Below are 18,429 nucleotides of genomic sequence, written 5' to 3' on the forward strand. Positions count from 1 at the left end.
ATGCTTTAGCATCTTTGAAGACCTTTGGGAACTGAATTCTACTCATAAACCCCCCAGGAAGCCCTTGCCAAAGCCATGCACTTTTGGTTTGGTTTGGTTTGCCTATCTACTTGCTTCACAAAAATTTACTTTCTTTTTCCAAGTAGTCTTGCTCCTATGGCTTCTCTGAGGGAAGATATCAGAATGATATCAATGTAGTCCTTAAAATATGTAGTTTTGTGAAAAACTGTGAATGTTCAAAGTTTGGGAGATAAAATCATGTTACTCTATAGTTCCTACTTTTTCTTTTAAAATTAATTTTTCCCATTGATTTAGTTTGGCTTTGATAAATAGATCATACCTTAAAATTTACTTCAGTCAATGACTAGAGTTAAGGCGATTCTGGCCAAGTCTTGTTAAAGCCTCTGCTGTAGGCCCCTTTGCTCACTCCAAAGTCTTCTGTTAAAAAGCATTACAATACACTGTATGAATTTTGGGAACAGTTTGAGGCCAATGCACCAAGCTTGTATATGTACAAAGCATTGTATATTAGAACTTATGGTGAATATTTGTACAATTTCAGTATTGTAAATATTTGTTAGAATAGGATACTAGTTTTTATTCCAAATAGTTTTATTTAACAGTCAGTGTATCTTTACACTGCACTTCAAATTCCAGGTTAAACTGGTGTAAATGAAGACACACCAAGCATTTAGTAGCAAACAAAGCATCATGAGCAGAATGGTATTGAAAAACACTGCATATTCCAGTGTGTCCCCCAGCTACAGCTTTCTGGCTCATCTAACAAACCAAGCAGCATTTCTGGGGAGCTGGGCCAAATTACGTGGTGACACAAGAATCTGGAACCAATTCTAAGGGAATGAGAATTTGCTCTGAAAAGTAGCTGTAAATACTGAATTAGTTTGAAGTTTTTACCAGCTTAGCATTCAGTGCTTGTGGCTGTCAGACAACTAGCTGGAGGAAAAGAGAGGGTGACAGCACTGAAGGTGCTTAGTTCATGTTCTGCTATTTAATCTGCAAATGGTGCTCCTGCAGTCTAGAAAATACATTTATTTTCATAAGTTAATTACATCTAGATGTTGGAGGTCTCAATACTTGTAGATTTGCTTGGCTGCAGTCACTGGTTTTGTGCATGTCTGACATAACTTACATTACTGCTTAAACTCAAATTAATTATAGTTTACATGTATCTTTACTATGTCCAGAATCTCATGTGCATACTGCTTACATCAGATTTGGATCTGAACTGTTCCATGTTTTTACTCTCATGAAAATAGTTTCATTTTATCTCTTGAAAATGGCATTCTTGAACTGCATCTCAGGAATAAGGAAGTGGCTTTCTTAAGGGTCAGCTCTTTTTTTATTGATGTATGGACTCTTTCTTTATCAGCACTGTCACCACAATGATAGGGAAAGTGTCAGGCAGATTCAACAGGAAAACTGAATTTTTTCTTTGAAAGTACATTTGACTGATCAAAAAGTTTAAAATACAGCAATGTATAAGGTAGTTTTAAATTGATGTTGTAAGATGGTCATTTTCCCTCTAATGTACAGCTCTTGCTCTCTTCCTGCTGGACATTGTGCAAGTAATAGGCAACTTTTACAGTAATAGTGCCTCTTTGTGCATAAAGGAAATGGCTTTCAGGACTCACTAAGTGCTCCCTGCTATTGACTATATTGCTATATCATTCTTTTTCTTCATTCACCTGTCAGCGCTAAAAGCATTTCTGATTATTTTGAAAACTTTTAGTTTTGATGAAATCCAAGCTATGCTTGAAAGGCAACATGGCATCATGTAACTCAGTGAAGTCCACAGGTAAATCAAAGTTTTTTTTCTTTCTTATGATGCTAAAAACCAAATTACCAAATATTAATGTTTAACTTTGACTATATTTCTGGCTTTCATTTAGAACAAATCATTCTTTGATTTTGATTTTGGATTTTGGAAAGGGTCCAGAGGAGGGCGACTAAGATGATCAGGGGGCTGGAGCACCTCCCCTATGAGGACAGGCTGAGGGAGTTGGGCTTGTTCAGCCTGGAGAAGAGAAGGCTGCGGGGTGACCTCACTGCAGCCTGTCAGTACCTAAAGGGAGCCTACAAACTGGAGGGGAGTAAACTCTTCAAAAGGGCTGACAACAGCAGGACTAGGGGAAATGGATCCAAGTTGAAGGAGGGAAGATTTAAGTTGGATGTTAGGGGGAAGTTCTTCACAAGGAGAGTGGTTAGGCCCTGGAACGGGCTGCCCAGGGAGGTTGTGGATGCCCCGTCCTTGGACGTGTTCAAGGCCAGGTTGGACGGGGTCCTGGGCAACCTGATCTGAATGTGTACGTTTGGTGGCCCTGCTAGGCAGGGGGGTTGGAACTACATGATCCTTGAGGTCCCTTCCAACCCGGGTGATTCTGTGATTCTGTGATTCTGTGATTCTTCTTTACATCTGTGCTTTACTTGATTCTTTCAGAACATAGTTCTTTTGATGACCACACAGTCCTTTCGTATTTAGGCTAATGGATCATACAAGTCATTTTTGGACACAGAAGTCCTGTTACATCCCTTAGTTCATTTCCTAAACATTGCCCTTTCTGAGACTCTTTTTCAGCGTAGTTTAGAAGTTGGAGAAAAGCTTCCATTGACTTTCTGAGCAATGAAGCTCAGATCTTAATCACAGAATGGTTTGTGTTGAAAAGGATCTTAAAGATCATCCAGTTTCAACCTCCTACCATGGGCACAGTTGCATATCTCCTTTATAGCTGCCCAGTAGGTGGCAATTCTGTCTGACTTGCTAATGTTGTCCTGCATGGAAAACAAACAAATAATCTGTGTTATCTGAAGTTATAATAATGGAATTATCTTATTTTTCCAAATTGAATGAATATTGACCTGGACCATGTAGTGTCACAGAGCCTTTTTCTCTTTCAGGATTGTGTAACTCAGGCCATTTATCTGAGAGTTTCAAACCTCTATCCTAGAGGCAATGCCACTCCTCTCTTTCTATTTTCCCTCTTGAAGTAAGCTCTGAGATAAGTGATGCTTTGAGATAAATGATTCTGAAGTGTTGGCCAGTCCTATTAACCATCTCTTTTTGCCAGTGATTTTCTGAGAAAACAAAGGATATGGAAATTAACATATTTCTGATCACCTTATAAGTGTAAATGTTAAATATGTCCACACACATAAATACATCTGTCATAATTCAAAGCATTGTGTTGGTGCAGCATTCCATAACCATGGAATCATATAATAATTCAGGTTGGAAGAAACCTCTGCCAGTCTCCAGTTCAATCACCTGCTAAAATAAAGTCTAATTATATTGGGTTTTTCATGGCTATGTCTGGTCAAAGAGGACTTTATACTGGATGTGATGTTTGTTTCCCAAGGCTCACTGAAGAAGGCAGGGTCTTTGCCTGCCATGTGTATGATGCACAGAGTGGCTTTGTTGCGTGCAAGGTTAGGGGGCTCTGATCCTGGGCAGATCAGGAGGGCTTCATGAGCAAGGGCATCGTATGGGCTGCAAGTGGTGTTGGAAATGCAATGCAGTGCTGTTTTTCTCCCAGTCCAAATGCTGAAACACAGAAGCAGGGTATCCCAGCTTCTGCAGCAGCCATTCCGTTTCCTCTTTTAATATGACAGACTTGGTGTTCACCTCACTAGCATCTTTTAATTTTTTTTCCCTGCAAATATTTTCCAGGCATAAATAGACTTAGTTTCTGTTTTGTGTCAGAGCAAAGGACAGAATCAAAGCCCTGGCCTTGGAGTCCATGATAGGCTCTGCAAGGGTTCATATGTGATTCAAACAGGCTTAGCCCAAAGAGCAACATCATTATTAAAGCTAGTTTTATGAACGCATAAACCAAGAATTTTCCTTCTGTGCTACATTGTTGAGATGTGGAACTGCACTGAGAACATTCAGGAGATGGTGTAATGAGACTTTTTCCATGGGGTGGATGAGGAGAGATGAAATATCAAGGCTTATAGGAAAACTCAGGTAGCAGACATCCTAGAGAATGGCCTGCAGATGTAAAAATGGCAGAGTATTGGGCCCAGCCTCCCCTAGTAGTGTGTTTCCTGAGCCAAAAACCCAGCTCACTCGAGTTATCTGCACTGCACTGAGAGATTGAGACCAGCAAGCGGTTATGAAGAGGTGGACTTGGACTTCTCCAGGTTTGTTCACTCCAGCTCTAGCAGAGGTGAATCAGTCCCAGCTGTTTATTCAGTGTCTCACTCTGTACAGCTCTTCAGCACTGTGGTGTAACATCCAAACAAATTCTGAGGCAGCCAGCATGGGCGCAGCTCACCATGGTGACTTATGGCTGCTGTGCTATAGCCAGCCTGTGTGTTCTTGAGATTAGACGGATCCAAGATCTCAACTAAATAAGCACTTGTGTACCCAAATTAATTCAGCAAAAAATCAGAGTTGTGCCTCTGCATCTATAGCAAATGGGCAATAGGGAGTTGGTTCTATTTAGTATAAACTTACAATGAATCATGCATTCTAAATGAATTTGTTGTTGTTTTGAAAGTGTCTTGTTTAAAGATCTTTGTCATAACAAAAAGTAGTTCTAAAGCCTTGTTGTATTTAACTTCCAAGCTCCTATCCACTGGGCATACTGTTTTCTGTGGAGAAATGTCACTTAGATCAGGTTCTGAATTGGACACAGTAAACATCTGTATTCTGGAATATCTTTCATGTCTGAACTAGCATTTGAAATTGTGTTACTGAACTCAGATTAAATGACCATCTTTGTGTAGCTGTCAAAACAATGTCACAAGTGGTAAAGTGAGAAATTGTGGGAAAGATGCAAAAGCTGGTGTGAAAGTAGGATTCAGCTAGTGCCAGCATCTTTGGATAGTTTAGATGTATGAGGCTCAGTTGAGATCTGGTTGTGAGCTACTGATAAGGTGTAGAGTTCTAGAGCATGTAAATTGTGATTTTCAATTGGTAAGGGGAGGATTGTGTTTTTCACTACAGCAGTAAACAAAGGAACATGGGAGGGTCAGAAAACACTAGTGTAGCGCAATGTTTGCATTATAATAGGCTGATTCATAGCTATGTGAATGCTTATAGACATACAAATAGCATGCAGATGAACCTAATAAAATTAGAGTAATAACAGGAATGACAGCCTCCCTGATAGAAAGAAAGACAAATGTTCACTGTGTCTGAAAGTGAACACATATCTGTGTTCAGCAGTGTTCTTCCAATGCTAAAAATGAATGAGGTTTGAGAGTTTGAGATTTAGCTCTTTTTTTAAGATGAAGTGTTAGACTTTTGTGTCAAATAGCATTTTGGAGAACTCAAATAATTAGGTGCAATGATAAATTCTTTCTTTTGTGGAATAAGCTTTTTATGTGGTTGGAGGTTCTTCTGGAAGCACAAGTTATTGTTGTTTTTTTTTTTTATTACAAATTCAAGGCAGTGGAATTCACATAAATATCTTAAAAAAGAGAAACCTGAGAGCAAATACTGACACGTTTGAATTTCGTAGGTAAATGTACAAAGTAAGAAGTATTTTTGAAAGTGCTCTGGGGACAGTAGATAATAGTAGAGATTTAAATCTCAACAGAAAAACTTCAACCTAGTGCAGTCGATAAATACTTTTACTCATTTTTTTCACTGAGTGTCTTATGCCTTGAAAATTAGAATGGTTCCTTCTGCCCAAAATCCAAGGGCATCTTTTAATTGTATTCACTTATTTAAATCTTTTGGATATTTTTACCCACGTGAAATAATCTTTTCAACATCTATTATGCATTTTTAATTTTATACAAAGTATTGTTTGAATTTCTTTCAAGGCAGTAATATTAAAGAAAGATTAGTCACTTTATGTTTCTTGGTGGCCCTGCCTGTGACAGGGGGATTGGAACTTGATGATCCTTGGGGTCCCTTCCAACCCAAGTCGTTCTATGGTTCTATGATTTAAAGAAGTAGATTTAATTGGAAGAATGGGAAAAATCAGCATTATCTGATATTAAGACTGTAGTGATTTACAATAGCTTGATATTAGATTGTTTTTCTCTTCAGCTAACATTTCTTATAATAATAGCAGCCAAGGAAGCCTAGCCAACATTTTCTATTTGAAAACTGATAGCATAAAAATGTTGTACCTGGACTTGTACAAAAATTGTCTTGATAATAACTCGGTAAGCACTGCATGGAATAAGGTGGAAGTGTTAGTTTTCCTGGAGCACCTCCCTGCTCAAATGCTGAAGGCTATCAATGGGAAAGCTGTCGAGCTGGTCTTCCTTCTGCTCTAGTCTCATCTCTGTCATTGACCAGTGCTTCCAATGGACAGCTTTTTGCATTGAAGCTTTCTGTTCAGAAAAACAGGGATCCTGCTGTTTTGATAGTCACCACAGTCTAGTCTCTGCTTAAAAATGAACAAGTGCTTAAAGGCTTTTGCTGAGAAAAGACAGCTCGCTGAAGAAGGTGCAGTCTGGCCTCAAGCCGTTTTACTAACTCACTGCTTATGGATATATGCAGTGGACTATGATATATATGGACTCTGATATATGTTATTTCCAATTTCCTAGCCTAAATTTCCAATTTAACCTAGCCATTAAATTCATCACAGGATATGTGTCATAGAATTGCCCTGGTTGGAAAAGACCTTAAAGATCATCAAGTCCAACCGCAACCTAACCATACTACCCTACCTCTAACAACCCTCGGCTCAGTCATGTTCCTGAGCACCACATCCAAATGGTTTTTAGACATATCCAGGGTTGGTGACTCAGCCACCTCCCCGAGGAGCCTATTGCAGTGCTTAACCACCCTTTATGTAAAGAAGTTTTTCCTGATATTCAACCTGAACTCCTCTGGTGCAACTTGAGGCCATTTCCCCTCATCCTGTCAGCAGTTAGAAGAGACCAGCCCCATTCTCCCAGCACCTTTCAGAAATTGGAAGAGAGCAATAAGGTCTCTCCTCAGCCTCCACTTCCCCAGGCTAAACAGCCCCAGTTCCTTCATTCTCTCCTCATAGGGCATATTCTCCAAGCCCTTCACAAGCCTTGTTGCCCTTCTTTGGAACTGCTCCAGCACCTCAATGTCCTTTCTGAATTGAGGTGCCCAAAACTGCACACAGCACTCAAGGTGGTGCTTCACCAGTGCCGAGTAAGGTGCCCACTGCACCGTTCCTGATACAAGCCAGGATGCCGTGATGTGGTGAGCAGGACTAGGAAAGTAATGTATGTTAGAGAAAACCAAACTGGGACATAATTTCAGCTCACAAAAGCTGGATTCAGTTGAAGTCTGACCATGCTCTGAGTGAGGCTGAACTAGATGATCCCCTGAGGTATCTTCCAGCCTGAATTACTCTATGGTTCAGTGATTTCATCTGAAACTCAGTATAGATCCTCATTAATTTCTATGTGATGAGAGTGCGACCTTTTGACAGAGGCAGTTTTAGCACTATTTATCACGCTATCAAAGCTGAAAATTTTAATCTGATAACTTCTGCAACAATTTTCAACTTCAGAATGCGTTGTTATTGACATGAGTGATGTAAAATTCATTGCATCCTTCTAAGATCATGAATGTTGTCTGTCTATGTAATACTGTAAACTCTTAATTTCCTCTAGAAATCCCTGAAGACCCGCAAATTGCAGAAGAATATTATAAGGAGGAGTTTGAATCCTATTCAGAAGACAGCGAAACAGAGGATGTGGAAGTGTCACAGACTGTAACAAAGACAAATCAGGTGTGTGTGACCTTTGGGGAAACAGTACACATTTGATGTTTTCTTAGGGAAAATGAAACCCCTTCCAAGATTTTGTCCTTTTGATATTACTTAAATTTGCTTTTGTAAGGAATATGTGTCTATATCAGCTTAGCTGATTAGCTGTAGGAGTATGTCTCAATTATACATATACATTGCTGAGAAAGACTCCTGCATTTCTTCAAGATTAGGAATCATACTCCCATGAATGCTTTAAAATGAATTGCTATTAGTAAATTAATTTTCTTGTAGCCATAAACACAGAGTGGGGTTCTCTAACGTAAAGTTATACCTAGGTTAAGTTAAAGCTGAAAGAATACTTCAAGCACAGGATCTGAATTCCAGGTCTAATTCCTGGGGAAAGATTGGCACCTCTAGATGCCCTCTTCTCTTGTCTGTATTGATCATATTCTAGTGTAGTATAACTGTGAGCATTAACATCAGCAAGTCTCGATCAGCACATCTGTAAAATTTCCCAAGAATCTTAGAAAGTCAATGAAAAGAAAATTTATTATTGAAGGACTTAAAGTAGCTTTATCAGGTAAGGTTGCCACAAGAAAATCTCAGGTTGAAGGTTGAGGATTATTGGAAAAGGCACCTAATTTAGGTCTGATCAGAAGGAATTGCAATGAATCCTGTCTTCAGTGATCAAGTCTCAGTGAAATTGATGAACTTAAATGGCCAAGTCAGTTCTGAAAATGGATCTTCCTAAGGCATTCAGGAACAATTATTTTCCACCCTGGGCCATCAACTTAAAACATTTTGCTGCAGTGCTTCTGAACAATACTGTCTGATTTTGCTTAGGATGACAACTGTTATGTGGAGTTAATGTGCAAAATCTGCAGAGTAGAGTATGACGCTGTTTACATTCTAGGAAACCAACCAAGTTTGCTAAAACTCTTCATTAAATTATGAATAATTTTTAATATTGTTTGAAATTTTTGAATTAATAGATTCTTTAAGATGTAGTTTTTAAGGCAGAAATTAAATACCTGTGTGAGAAATCAGAATGCTACTTTTGCCACGTAGGTGGGGAATCCTGAAATTCTCTCAACCAGTTAAACTTGAAGTTTAGTCATAAACACCTCATTCAATCTAGAAATGTCCTCTTAGCTTTCAAACTAAACACACTGCAGTTTTTAACAGCAAATTCAATAGTAATCTAAAGAAATAGTTAGTTGGAAACCAGTGGAATATCTGAGTCAATGCTTTGTTGTTGGAATTTGCTGTGTCTGTGTTTACTCACAACACTCAAAAATACAAAAACTCTCTTGCTTGAAAAATCTACCACAATGGAATCTTAAAAATAAATTATTGCTCACTTTTATCAGACTTTAAGTGTTGTTTTTTCCATTTTTCTCTTTTAGAAAGCCGCTCAAAATTTTCATTCAACTTTCATTGGCAATATCATTAAGTGTCAATCAATACTATTTTTGAACAGGCAGACTGCTGCTTAGAATTAAAAGGGCAGAAGATAAAAATAGATTTCTCAATAACGCAGAATAAATTGGGAGTTGGCAGCTAGATTTGAGCAATGTCATTCAGTCATTTTGTAGTGATTCAGAATTTAGTGGTGACAAGAATTGATGCTAGGTTGGAAGATCTGTCCCACTCATGTCTCTTGTCAGGATCCAGCCCCTCCAGGCTGTGTGGTTTGGCTTTATTGGCAGTCTGTGTGCGTGCCATGCATTGGTCCTCTGCAAATTGGCTTCCCCAGACTGAGCTGGAAAGCATACCCTCTCAGAGCATTTGTCTCTCATGACTTTTTATCAAAGAAGCAAATAGGCTGACCTTATTTTCCTTCCTATTGACCAGCAACTTAAATAAGGCAAAACTGGGGGTACGGACACAATCACCTTTTCTTTTTCTTAGGAATTGAGAAAATTTTCACTTTTCCCTGTCTTGAGTAAAAAATTATGCAGGAAGTGTGAAGACAAAGCAGGTTGGACTTTGCTGTACGCCCGTGTCTGACCTAACTGGATATAAACTCTGTACAGTTAGGAGAAATACACATTTTTAGGGAATAATTTTATCTTGGCAAAAACACCTAATGTGTGGGTCAGATAGAATATGCTGAGAGGTACCTCTGGTGATTGTAAAGAGATTCGCAGTTATTAGCATGCATGAGGCATCTTCATTCTGGATGTCAACAGTTATGTGAGATGAATCCCACTCAAAGGTAGGTGGTATCATGCTCAACTTTAATAGTAAGCTTCAAATCCTACCAGAATAGACTTGATCTTGCTAGTATATAGCAGGGCATTGCTTCAGCAGTCATCTACTTAATACCAAAACTCCCACTCCTATTTCTATGATAGGATTCATACTCTTTAACTCTTTCTTCAAAAATACCTCCACAAATTAAGCTTTTGAAAGTCAATCCACTATAATACAGGACAAGGAACTGTAAGGTATTTACCGTCTTAATCATTGCAAACCTCTCAATTATCTAGTGTCAAGATTGCTTTACTGATTAATTTTGTGCAGATGGAGTACAGAAATGCTATGTCTGGCAGTGCTTAATGGTGACCCCATTACTTACTTCAACCAAAAACTAAAAGAAAAACCTCTGATATTTGTGCAGTAGTTCAAGCAGTAGCAGGGGGTCAGACAAGTAATCTAATTGAATAACAGACTGGGATGCGTAATGTTGAAAGGGATTGAAGCTCTTAATTCCTGCTATGTGAGACTCCCACAGATGTCATGACAGTCACAGTAGTGGCCTTACGAAATGATACCTTTCATATAAGAAGGTGGAGTCACGCACTTAATCGGTATAATTGAAAGTTTGAGGATGGAGCTGGAACATCTACTTCGTATTTATTGGTAATTTTCAATACAGCTTGTGTGATCTCAACTGCACGGTCTGCTTGTAGATGTGGAATTTTCACCAGTGTTAAGTCCTCACACATGTGAGCATCTCATCTTGGTTGTGTTGGTTGTAACACTGGAGTTCAGTGCCCTTTTTCCTTTTCTTTTGCAGTTTATATACAGATTGCCAGAATTCAAGCAAAAATTTGTCAGTTATGTTTCCAGATTTCTAGCTTCCTGAGCTAGTGGCTCTTTTCCATTTTTTAATCATTCAGGTTTTTTTTAGGAACGTTTCTAATTGCATGAGAAACAACATGAAAGAGAGTAACAAACTATTTCTAAAAATAAATTGGAAAATATGAAACATAGAAGGAGTTTCATTTTGAGAAGTTAGCAAACCGTGAAAGTTTCACATTTGCTTTGATTTAGCTGAGATGCTTTTTATTGCAGTTTATCGCTTTGATCTTTGTGTTTTCTTTTAGTGATAATTTTAATAGCAAATTAGCCCTCTTCATTATTACAAATTCTAGTAATACAGTACATTAGCTGACTATTTTCAGTTTCCAGGCTGCTCCTGAGATCAGCAAGCCAGATAATCAACTGGCATAAATTATCGTAGCTCCAGTGATAGAGTATGAATTATCATCACATCTCCATTGAATTATAGATCCAGTGGATCAGACTGTGCATTATTACCCCAAAGCTGTTCCACTAGGGTCCTAGTGCCTGACACGGCATCCTTAGTATTGCCTGTTGCTATTAAAAATTATTTCATTCATTCTGAGTTTGAAACGTCCAAGCATTCATCCATGTTGGCTCTTAAGTATGCGAGTGCTTCTCTTCTGTGCTTCTGTCAAATTCCCTTTCCTATTCTGTAGGCTTTCTAAAACCACAGGCTTCTCAGTATCTTTGTTGGATTTTTCAGTGAGGTCAAACTTTTGATGTTCAATTTTAAATAGTGAAGGGATGCCGTGTTGTCACCCTGTTGTCACATGAGGTGTGATAACAGCTTTTAAAAACTCAGGTTTTTCTCTTACATTCAAATGAAATGTGATGTGCTTCCTAGAGCACAATATTTTCCTAATGGTCAGATCTTAAATTTCATCAATGTACACGAATGACATTTCACATGAAAGATATCATGGTAAAACTGTTAATTATCTGTCTTGCAATAGAAAACTTAAAATAGAAAAGTGCTAAAATCATCTCCCAATTAAAGTTTCAATTATTCATTGTTAGAAGATGTGTGAGTAGGTGCAATTACATGAAACATAAGTATTATTTTGTAGTGGTAAATATAAGTCTTAAGAAATTTTGGAATAGTTATGAAATCTATACTTTCCTTTTCTAATCCTGTTATAGATATTTCTTGGATAACCAATAATAATATGCTGGTATATTTTCAAATATTGCACACCAACCTCAGCAATAAACACATTCTTTAAGCTGCATGCATAACTGTCCTACGTTTGTGTTCTGCTGGACATCTGACTTAAATAATTGCTTTTACATAGCACCATTCCCCACCCTACTGTTTTAGAGGAAGAAGATATTTATAAAGCTGTGAGAAATGTATTCATCTTGTTGTAGTCTAGCACTGACACTCTTTGGTGTAAGTAATATTCTTCATGTTTGTAGGATCATACCACCAGTATTTTTTTATTTAGGATTTTGGTCACACTAATGCTGTTTGTTATTTTGTTTATCCTCAGGACAGTGATATTGAAGCAATGGTCAAGCATTTGGAGAGCATCCTAAATAATAGCTCATTGGGTAAGATGATATTTCTTCTTTAAATGTAATATCAGCAGTTATTAAATATTCTTATTCATCACGTTTCCATTATTATCATTTTGCAAAAAAAAAATCTCAAAAAAGTGATCTTCCTGAAAATTGTGTTCTAAATCTACTACTGATACGATAAAATGAATTTTTAGAAGTTTGTTATTGTTTTTAAACAAAAAAAAAGATGATCCACATTTGGATAATGTATATTCTACCTTACATTATTTCAGTATGGGTATAGGAAAATCACTGAGAATTTCAGTTTGCAATTTAATCCTAAAGTCTCCTGCAAATTCTCTCTGTAAATCTGGAGTTTCAAACTCTATTTCTCATACTCAAAAGCTAAAAAGAAGCTATAAATGAAAGATGGCTATCTACTGGAGCTGGTGTGGCCACTGGAAGACTACAAGTTAAGCTGTGCCAGTAGCAGTCTGTGTGTGGGTAGCCTTGATTTGGTGCCTCATTTACACTCAGTCGTGATAAACTTGTGACTTTGAAATGAGAAGACAGGGGAAGCTTGGGGAATCCTCCTTGCAGTGGTTCTTCCATTGTTGATCTCTGTTTCACCCCAACTCATGAGCATGGAATGATAGCAGAGAAAAGTTAAGAAAAAAAAGGATATAAGGGAGTAGTCAAAGGTATGGGCATCACACTCATAGTCACCCTCTGGTCACCTTCAGAGTTCCACATCAGGGTGATCTTTATGACTGAATGAAAGCCTGTTATCATGTGTTTGCTTTCACACTAACAGACCCCATGGTTTTCAAATTTTGCACTTATTAATAAATTTGCAGCCCTGTTGTCTGCAGGAGGTTTACAGAAGTGGTAATGGGTACAAAATGTTGCTCTATACTTCAATAATTTGTTTTCTTAATGCAAGAGAGGAATTGCCCTAATGGCTTCTGGGAATAATCCAGAGTATTGTCCAAAGCCAAACAATGGCATTCTTTGAAAAATAAATCTTAGTTTTAAAGAGTTTCTTGGCTTCCTCTTTTTCTTTCAATATGAAGAAAAAGAAGATGCCTTTTAAAATTATGATGTTAAAGAATTAAATTATGATTTAATAATTAAAAATCATCTGACCACTCTGTGCTGAAACTTAAAGCCTTTCTCAAAGCTGAGCAAGCAATTAGATTTGCATCATCAGTTCCAAACAAATAACTGTGATGATAATATGACAGAAATCTGCTAGGGTCCCTTTTATCTTTGTAAGTTCAGCATTGCAGAAGAGCTTTGAATATTTACTCTTTTATGTTCTTTCAATGTCAAGATGCAAAGCTGGACGGAGTGCAAACTGTCTTTAAAATAATCTTAATCTGTATCTCATCTTGTTAACGTGCATCTTAGTCAGAACTCTATGAGCCAGGACTATTATTTTTTATGTCAGGATGTAAAACCTAGAAGCATTGTGCTTATTAACCAGAAATGCTTATATCATATTGTTTGGTTGGTTTGTTGGTTTTTGTTTTTTTTTTCCAACATTCTCACTGTAATTTAATCATTTTTCATTAAAAAAAATCAATTTATGGTATGAAAAGATATTTCAGTTGTGTTGTTACAGGGAACTCTTAAAAATGCACGGTGACCATTTTCTTAACAATTGAATCAAATAATTATTGTTACTCCAGGTCTAATAATTACAGAAAAGAAAGAAAAAGAAAATGAATAAATGGTTACAGCTGTTAAAAAAAAAAAAAGAGCTCTCTGTATTAATGTAGTTAATTTTTTTTATCCATGCTTCTTGTAACTCCTGCTTTGCCTGCTGTTGTGTTCACCTTCCCGCTGGTATTGATGCTGGTAACTTCAGCCTAGCATGACAGGGGATGTGGAGCCCTCAGCACATGCAGTCCTTCACCAGGAATGCTTCTTCCTCACTCGAGGATCCACTTGGGGGAGTTTTCTTGTGTTTGCCAATGTTGTTTTTCCTTTCCTGTCATATCAAAAGCATTATGTGCGTTTTACATAGCTTGGATGTTTTCTCTGTTAACCTGAAGTGCTATAGCTAGTTTTGCCCATTTCCAGGTCTTCATTTCTTTAACAAGTAGAAAGTTGTAGACATGGGGTCCCCAGCTTATGCCTCACTTCTTACAGTTCCTTGCCCATGGCCTCATCTTATGTCTCTACATCTCAAAGTTTCTGTATCAGGCAGATTCCACATGAGTAACTAATGGTTTCTACTATCCATCTAAAAAGTCTGTTTGTAGAAAAGAGAAGTCTGTTTTGCCCACCTAGGTTGTGGATATCCCCTCCTTGGAAGCATTGAATGCCAGGCTGGATGGGGTTTTGAGCAACTTGTTTGAGCAACCCTCTGCTATAAGAGGTGTCCCTGCTTATAGCAGGGGGTTGGAACTAGATAATCTTAAAGACCCCTTCAAACCCAAACCATTCTATGGTTCTGTGATGCCAAGAATACAAAGATAAGTGGAAATAAAACCAATAGCCCCAAGGTCCTTATAACTGCAGTTACAACTTAAGCTATTAAAATGAAGCTCCAGCTGGGCAAAACCTGACAGACCTCAGTGCTGAAGTCTTGCAAACCCAGGCCCAAGCCTGTGGGCTGGCACTAGCACTGGCAATACCATGTTGCTGGGCTGCAGACCTGCAACATTATTGTAATAACTGCTCCTTAAAACAGTAGGAATTTCATGGCTGTGATAGAGTGGCTGCAGAAGTTTGACTGGTCTGAATTTATCATAGATTTTTCATTGTTAAAGGAATCTTAAAAAAAAAAAAGAAAAAAAAGTACAATTTCAAGCATATCTTAGAGAACATCTGAGTACATACAAGAAAGGAGCTACAAAATGAAAGGAAGTTTGAAAGACTACCTCTAAGGTTTACTGAGTCATCTTAGCTTAAGCAAAGGGAAAGTTAGAGGCAATTTGGTCAGTTTGTACTTTTAAAACATTATAAACTCAGGAAAATACCTGTGATTCTGAGGAACTTTTCAGTCTTAGAGAAAAAGGCATTGGAGGATCTCATGTAGAAATGAAAGCTGAAAAAGCAGATCCAAACCAGTAGTCTATGATTCAGTGGAGATAATTGTTCCTTAACACATAATGAATTCTCAAGAGATGCAATAGGTGTCTAACACCAGCACTTGGGGTTTTAGCAGAAATGTAGGTATGAATTCCTTTAATACATAACATACAGACGTCTCATCAGCTAATCATAATCATCTTTTTTTTACTGTAAGTATCTATGAGTAAATGTGAGCAGATATTTCTTTCATCTTTTTTCCCTTTGACAGAGTGAGAAGAATGCAGTGAGTGCAACAAAACTGATACTCCATGACCCAAGAGGACAATTTTGCCTCTTGTTTTCTCTTAGAGACTGGAAGACTATTCATCTTTAAAATATATATAGGAAATGAAAGTACTCGGCTTTGAAAAGTCACTGTTTTTGTTTTTTCATTTGATTTAGTTTAACTAATCAACAACAGTAAATTGCTTAACAATGCAAATAGTTACTTGGCCACCTTTTGAAGAAGCATAGTTATTTGTTCTGTAGGTGTATGGGTAGGCAGACTGTTGCAAGCTGGGAAGCTGTGTGCAAAATATATTACTGATCAAGTAACTGCTTCTAAGAAAATCCCTGTGATACAGAATTTGGTGTGTGTTATGAATCACTCCAGGAAAAGTTTTGAGGTTTTTCATAGTAACAGTGTGAAAAGCTGTTAGTGGATTTCACTGAGAGCTCTTTTTTTTTTTTTCATGAGTAGCTGTACCTTTACAGCATCCTATAATCTGTAGTCCTCACAGCTGCTTCACAGTACCCAGAAGATCATATTTTATGAAGAGGAAGATAGATGTTAGTTTGTGTTTAAAGAGGAAGCATTTCTTGGCCAACTGCCAATGTTGAGAGTAGGCAAAGTAAGAATTATTTAGACTGGAGTCCTAAAAAAACAACAAACAAGAAGGATGTCTTTAATAATGAAATGTCAGAAGAAAGGGAGATAAAGTATTGTAGCAATAAATAGACTGAACCCACTAAGTAGAAAGAGTTTGCTGTGCTCTTATCACGATGATATATCCTGTAATAATAAAAATATCAGAATTTAGCTGGGACCTGTGGTTAAATGTACTCAGTCTTGAAAGAATGGAAGGTTTACGTTTTCTTTAGACCACTCGAGTTCAGGACAGAAAAAAAAGTAACTGTTTTTGAAGTCTGACAATGATATCAAAGCCCAAGTCCTTACATCTGGACCCTAATTCCCTGCCAACGAAAAGAGGAGTGAGCCACCCAATAAGTCATAAGCATTGCTTCATAGCACTTGGATCATCCTCAAGTCCACTCTGGATACCCGAATTCTTCAGTGCTGCTGAAGTAATTGAATGCTTAGAGATCACATGATACACAGGATAAAATAGATGGATATGCATGTGTAGTGTTAAAGCAAGTCATCAGGATTTTTTTTTTCAGTGAATGAAGTTATTGGTTGCTAGTGAGAAATGAGCTTGTAAATTTTCATCTTGTAAACTGTGTTAACTGTATGTCAATTTTAATATGTAGGCACCAGATAACTATTGGCCATTAGATGGCAAGAGAATTTTGATATCTTTTTTAAACAATCAAATGGTTTGTCCATAGCCAGAGAATGAAGTCAGTGATCCATTTCTTCTTTCATCTATCTCCATGACTGCTTCCTATGTTCACTTGCAAAGCCCTGAATCTGGGAGGTGCTCAGATGCTCACTGTGAACAATTCAGCTGAATCCTCCATGGTAGAAAATTTACTCTCAATATTCAAATTTACATGATCAGAATCTATGATCATGTAAGACATAGAAGCCTAACTCCTGGGAAAGTCATGATTCTGCATTCAGGAGAAGCCTCTGTACTGTCTGGGGATGTCTATACTGCTCAGAGTAGAAGGGTAGCTGCAGGCTCCTTCTGGCTGTACATGATCAATGCTAATGTAATCCAAGCTAAAACCCAGTTAAGTCCAAGTTAAAAACACCTGCTTGGAGAGGAGATTGTTTATGTAGCCAAGGCATGGCTTTAACTTCTTTGTGTGACTTTTGGCTTATTCATGTCCTGTACAGAACCCTATTGTGGCTGTTCAGAACTTACGTGCTGTATGCCACAGCCCATGGATTTACACAGGAGAAGTTCCACCATCATATACGTTCTCCTCTTTGGGAATTGGAATCCTAATGCCAAATAGTTTTGCAGAAAAGAACTAACATATCTGCTTTGCTTGGGTGAAAGCAAAATATTTTTTTTTCTCCCCCAGTTACAAATAAATGAGAGGAGTATGCAAAGGGAGTAAAGGGAAGAACTGAGTAAGCCAAAAAGAGGGAGCCAAAAAAAAGCCAAACAGGAGAATAATGAGAACAAACTGAACAAAATAAAGAAATTTTGTCTGGAAGTAAAGGGGGATTTTAGCCAGCAGGTCACAGTGTGGCTCTGGAATCGTCTTCCAGTGGGAGCAGTAGAGGCAATAAGTAAATAAATCACTAACTTGAACCTGAGGGCTTGCCAGAGGTTGGGCAGGGACTTTGTGTGATGCAGTGGCAACGTAAAATTGTGGGATATTTGAACTGACAACTCTGGCAGCCTTCTGTGATTCAGCAGCTCTGGTCTTGGGTCATTAAATATTTTAACAGCACATGAACTATGTGAACAGGAAGTGTGTGTGTGTGAGCATTTGCATATGTATGTATACATATATAGTCACAGATATACTTACATGCAGTATTTTCATCTGAAGAGGAAAGCAATGTCATAAGTCAGTTTACTGTCTGATTGGTAAAACACTGTGAGTTTACAGAATGATTGAGCCAAAGAAGAGACTTGCCTATTAGGAAGAGAGTTTCTGCTCTTTCTTACAACTAAGAGCAAGAACAATGTAAGAGCATAAATATTGTCCAAGTAAATCTCATTTTGTTGAGTATTTGTCTGTCCCAGCATTTCCTTTAGTAATTGTCTTTTCTACTGTAATAGAATAATTCCTTCACAGCAGGAAAATTCATGTTACAATTCTGGTGCTTTTGAGATATAAATCTACATGTCACTGCAAAAGGAATGCCCTTAATGTGTGTTTAATAATCTAATTCATCTTTACCTAATATGGCACTACCTTGTGAGGAACAGGAGTAGTGTTCCTCCTCCTGACTGCCCTT

At 37.8% G+C, this 18,429-nt stretch overlaps 1 protein-coding gene across 12 annotated transcripts in view; it reads left to right on the forward strand.

Moving 5' to 3' along the window:
- Positions 1–18,429, forward strand: part of NEK11 (NIMA related kinase 11) — a 123,977-nt gene that overhangs the window by 53,590 nt on the left and 51,958 nt on the right. For all 12 annotated transcript variants that reach the window (XR_008209645.1, XR_008209650.1, XR_008209651.1 and 9 more), the window contains 2 exons: positions 7,576–7,694; positions 12,236–12,296. Coding sequence is in view for 2 of the 12 variants with exons in the window: in XM_052696310.1 (XP_052552270.1) it covers positions 7,576–7,694; positions 12,236–12,296 (180 nt within the window). In the remaining 10 variants the exon portion in view is untranslated. The remainder of the gene's footprint in view (positions 1–7,575; positions 7,695–12,235; positions 12,297–18,429) is intronic.

The sequence above is a fragment of the Tympanuchus pallidicinctus genome, unplaced genomic scaffold (genome assembly GCF_026119805.1).
Source record: "Tympanuchus pallidicinctus isolate F22 unplaced genomic scaffold, pur_lepc_1.0 scaffold3, whole genome shotgun sequence".
NCBI classification, from domain to species: domain Eukaryota; kingdom Metazoa; phylum Chordata; class Aves; order Galliformes; family Phasianidae; genus Tympanuchus; species Tympanuchus pallidicinctus.